Source organism: Etheostoma cragini, chromosome 8, assembly GCF_013103735.1.
Source record: "Etheostoma cragini isolate CJK2018 chromosome 8, CSU_Ecrag_1.0, whole genome shotgun sequence".
Classification (NCBI taxonomy): Eukaryota; Metazoa; Chordata; class Actinopteri; order Perciformes; family Percidae; genus Etheostoma; species Etheostoma cragini.
Genome location: NC_048414.1, coordinates 25,517,786 through 25,521,746, shown reverse-complemented (window position 1 = coordinate 25,521,746; position 3,961 = coordinate 25,517,786). Strand labels below are relative to the sequence as shown.

The 3,961-nt window shown below is 42.3% G+C and overlaps 1 protein-coding gene across 12 annotated transcripts in view; it reads left to right on the top strand.

Moving 5' to 3' along the window:
* The window catches only part of mical3a (microtubule associated monooxygenase, calponin and LIM domain containing 3a), a 101,536-nt gene that overhangs the window by 92,855 nt on the left and 4,720 nt on the right, over positions 1-3,961 (top strand). For all 12 annotated transcript variants that reach the window (XR_004657487.1, XR_004657497.1, XR_004657496.1 and 9 more), the window contains one exon: positions 1,179-1,244. Coding sequence is in view for 1 of the 12 variants with exons in the window: in XM_034878275.1 (XP_034734166.1) it covers positions 1,179-1,244 (66 nt within the window). In the remaining 11 variants the exon portion in view is untranslated. The remainder of the gene's footprint in view (positions 1-1,178; positions 1,245-3,961) is intronic.

The following is a 3,961-nucleotide window of genomic DNA, read 5'->3' as shown; positions in this document are numbered from 1 at the left end:
TTGGAAAATGGCTGCAATGAAACAAAGAGTGAAAAATTTAAAGGGGTCTGAATACTTTCCGTACCCACTGTATATGACTTATATGTGTGCCACTGCAAACGTTCTGTTCCCCTTCCCCCCTCCAGTTAACTGCACATTCTCCCAGAATTTTCTTCTTTTGACATCACATCAAAATGACATCCATTTACTTAAATGCAGCCTTATAAGCCAGGAATCACTTACCACATTACGATATCCAAAATCTAAACCGATATCTAATCTCGTATCATGATATCGATATAATATTGATGATGATATTGATGTATTGCCCAGCCCTAGCCTCTCGTCAAATGACGCCGCTGGATGGAGAAGAACTACACATTTTCGCAGCTGCAATCTTTTGATCGATATAGCTCGCACTGAGGAATTCATCGCTTCAATCAACTACATTTGCCATCAGCATCGATTGGAGAGCCACATAAAAGGTGGCAAATGTTCCCTTTAAAGGTAGCAACCATTATATGGGAGAAGTCCTAATTTGCACTTCAATAGTAGCTACACTTCAAAAGTCACCACACTGGCAACAAATTGAGCCGGGCGCTCTTAACGTGTTCAAGTAGTGTTTACTCGGAGAGTCTGAAACATCTAAAAGAAGAAGCAATTATCTGTGTCTGATCAGTAATGGATTTAATAAGGGGATTAAATCACTTTGTCTACTGTGTACTGTGTGTGTACTTGCCACATGCGAAGGCGTTTTCCCATTTCACACAGGGTGACACAGTCACATGACACACGGTGCGGTTTACTCAGTGAACACCATCTGAAGAACTACACACGAAAGATCAAACGGGGGGATTATTTTCCCTTTCTGTGCTCCAGGTTTTCTGCCTTCTCTTGTTTCTTATTTTTACCCCCTTTTTCATCCCTCACACCCCACAGCTGATCTCTCCCACCTCCTCTCTCTAGGTTATTTGTCTTCTCCCTATCACAGTGCTCCTGCCCTCTTTTTGATTTTCTCCTCAATTTTCTTTCTCCTTCATCACACCCTTCTTCCCCCTCCACCCACGCTCTGTGTCCTCTTTTCTGTATTTTTCTCTGTGACGTCGCTGCTCTTCCTCCTGCATTATTCCCACCACTCTATCTCTCTACAACCACCCACCCATCTCCACCCCCCCCCTTCATGCTCTGTCTTGTGGAAGTTGAGCCCTTTGTGGGGATGCCTCGCCGAAGACCCCTCTCCTTCTGCCCCTGCTGTTCCCCTCAAGGTAACGTAACCTCGCTGCCTCTGCTGACGGTTGTGGCGGGTTACTATGGCAACCGTAAGGATCTCCAGAGCCGGGCTACCCCCTTTTGAGCCCATCCCCATCACACTCCCAGCCGGTCTTCCTCCTGTCCTCAGCGTTTGTGTGTGATCAGGCTCAGTAGCTTTCCCCAGAATGTACCAAAAACTAAGTCTTGTCTTATATTGAGTCATTTATTATGAAGTAATTGGCTTAAAATATTTTTAAAAAGCTTTGAATATTCATTTCATCATAATTATGTCCACTGCGTCAGAAGGTACAGTATGCCGTTAAAGGTATCGATCAGTTGGTCTTTAAAAAAAAAGAAAAAATTGTTACCATGACAGTTATTTTATGTAGATTTTTGTCTTCCGCAAGACACATAAGGATCAGGACAGAGTTACTGTCAATACTTTAAACTCTGTTATATAGTTCTAGCATCTCGGCTCCCACAGGGTAGATGAATAATAAGAAGACACTACTGGTCCAAACTGTTTTATAGCATAGCTCTTAGAAGCGCATAATGCACACCAATACAACTTGAAGAGAAATCCTATGATTGATTGGTCTGCCGTGCAGTGTTGCCAGATTAGGCCCCCTCTTTATTTAACTGGATAGTTAAAAATTACACCCGATAACCGTTAACGGCTGGCCAGCAAAATCAAATGTCAATTCAGCTTATCACAACTGAAACTTTAATTATTATTCCCCGTAGTTCAAAGGATCAAAGACTCGTCAAAAGCTGCACATATTTATGAATTAGGTTTTTGATGTAACAGTATCCAAAAGACTGTCAACACAAAGAAGAAGAAAAAAAACTCCCTGAAATGAAAATATAAAATTGGGCTACATTTATGCCATTTGTAATCCTTGAACAATCGTAGTGTCTCAGAAAATGGAGGAAAATACATGTTTCCTTATTATTCTAAGAGGCTGCATTCACTCAAAGGGGAAACTACTCTGCTGTTGTGTCTTATCAACTGCATGTGCTCTGTTTTCTAAAATGAAACGTTGCATAGTCCTTTGCCGTATCCATTTTTAGCAGTTGTTATCCTTCGAATAAATGTTAAAAGTGTCATGATATCATAAAATGATAATAAAACCGGTTCGGTGATCCCCTGAGACGTGGCTAGCTCGCGGGCAAGTTTGCGGTGAAGGAGTGAGAAGCTTGCATGGTGTGATGATTTGTCATAAATATGCAAGCATTACACAAAAAACAAGTCCTTAAAAATGAATGGATCATCTGGGTTGTTCCTGTATCTAACACCTGTCAGTGGAATTTTTGCCTGAGCGTCTAATCCGTTTTCAAGAAACATTGTTTTGTGTTTGTGTGCGATCTGGTGTGTTTGTTCCTTTTTATTGCTGTTTCTGCCTTGTACCGGACGGCTCTCCTTTGTCTTTCGGAGTCTGGGGCTGAGGGGTGTTGACGGTGGAACTGGTTGAAATACAAAGAAAAACATCCATTTGTAGTATAGGTTTGGGAATTCAGCTTTAGCTTTTCTACTTCCTCCTTTGTCTCTGCATGTTGTGTTCCAGCCCTTCTCCAGCTTTGCCTCTTCTGTCCTTTGTCTATTAATTAGTGAAAGCCAGCCCCCGAGACCACAACCACGCAATTTCTGGGTGTAAAATGTTTTTCCTTTTTTTGTTTTGTGAGAGCCTCCTCTTCCCCAGCTAAGTGTGTCACGCCACATCGCGGTTTGTCTTCAATGTTTAATTTAAAGAACATTCTAAATTATTGGGACTTTTGCTTATTCACCGTATCCACCAAAGTTAGACAAGTGAGTACATATCCTTGTATCCTGTACATATTCATCTCCGTGCGTGCTGTAACTCTGTCTGACGCCCCCAGCGTTAGCATTAGCTTAGCCTAGCAAAAATCCTGTAGGGAACTGGTTCCAACTAGCTACTGCTCCCAATAAGTGACAAAATAACACCAACATGTTCCTATTTAACTGTTGTGATTTATATAGTCACAGGTTGTACAAATACCAAGGTCGCATGAGACACCGCCATCTTCTAACCGCATACTAACTGGGAACTATATTCTCAGAAAGGCGAAGCACTGCTACTTCCGTCAACAAAACCAATGTGAGTAGCTAGCTAGTAGCGATCAACACTGGTGATTATGGCTGACTTTGAGGAATTGTCAAATCCCAACATGTAAATAGGAACATGTTGGCGTTATTTTTATTACTTATTGGAAGCAGTAGCTAGTTGGAACCAGTTACCTGCAGGACTTTTGCTAGGCTAAGCTAAAAATAGGGGCGTCAGACAGAGTTACAGCACGCACAGAGATGAGAAGGGTCTGTATCCACTTGTCTAATTCTGGGGGATACGGTGAATAAGCTAAAGTCCCAATAAGTCGCTGTGTTCCTTTAAACCACTCGGCTCCACCTGCTGCAGTCAGATTTAATGAAAAGGATGCATCGCCCCCGACAGCAGACCTCTCTAAGCATGCCACATAGACTGCTCTTGTGTGCGTACAGCGGGACTGCAGAAGAAGTGTGCAGCTGTTCGGCTCTCTGACTGATTATGCCAATTATGAAAACTGCAATGCATTATGCCAAAAGCGCTGAACATGCTTTACTCTGAGGCCGACTTAATAAAGGAACGTGAACTTCACTATTGGCCTAGATGATAAGTCCTCCCATGAACGTTGGATCCTGTAATTGAATATGGAAAGACAACAGAATGATTCATGC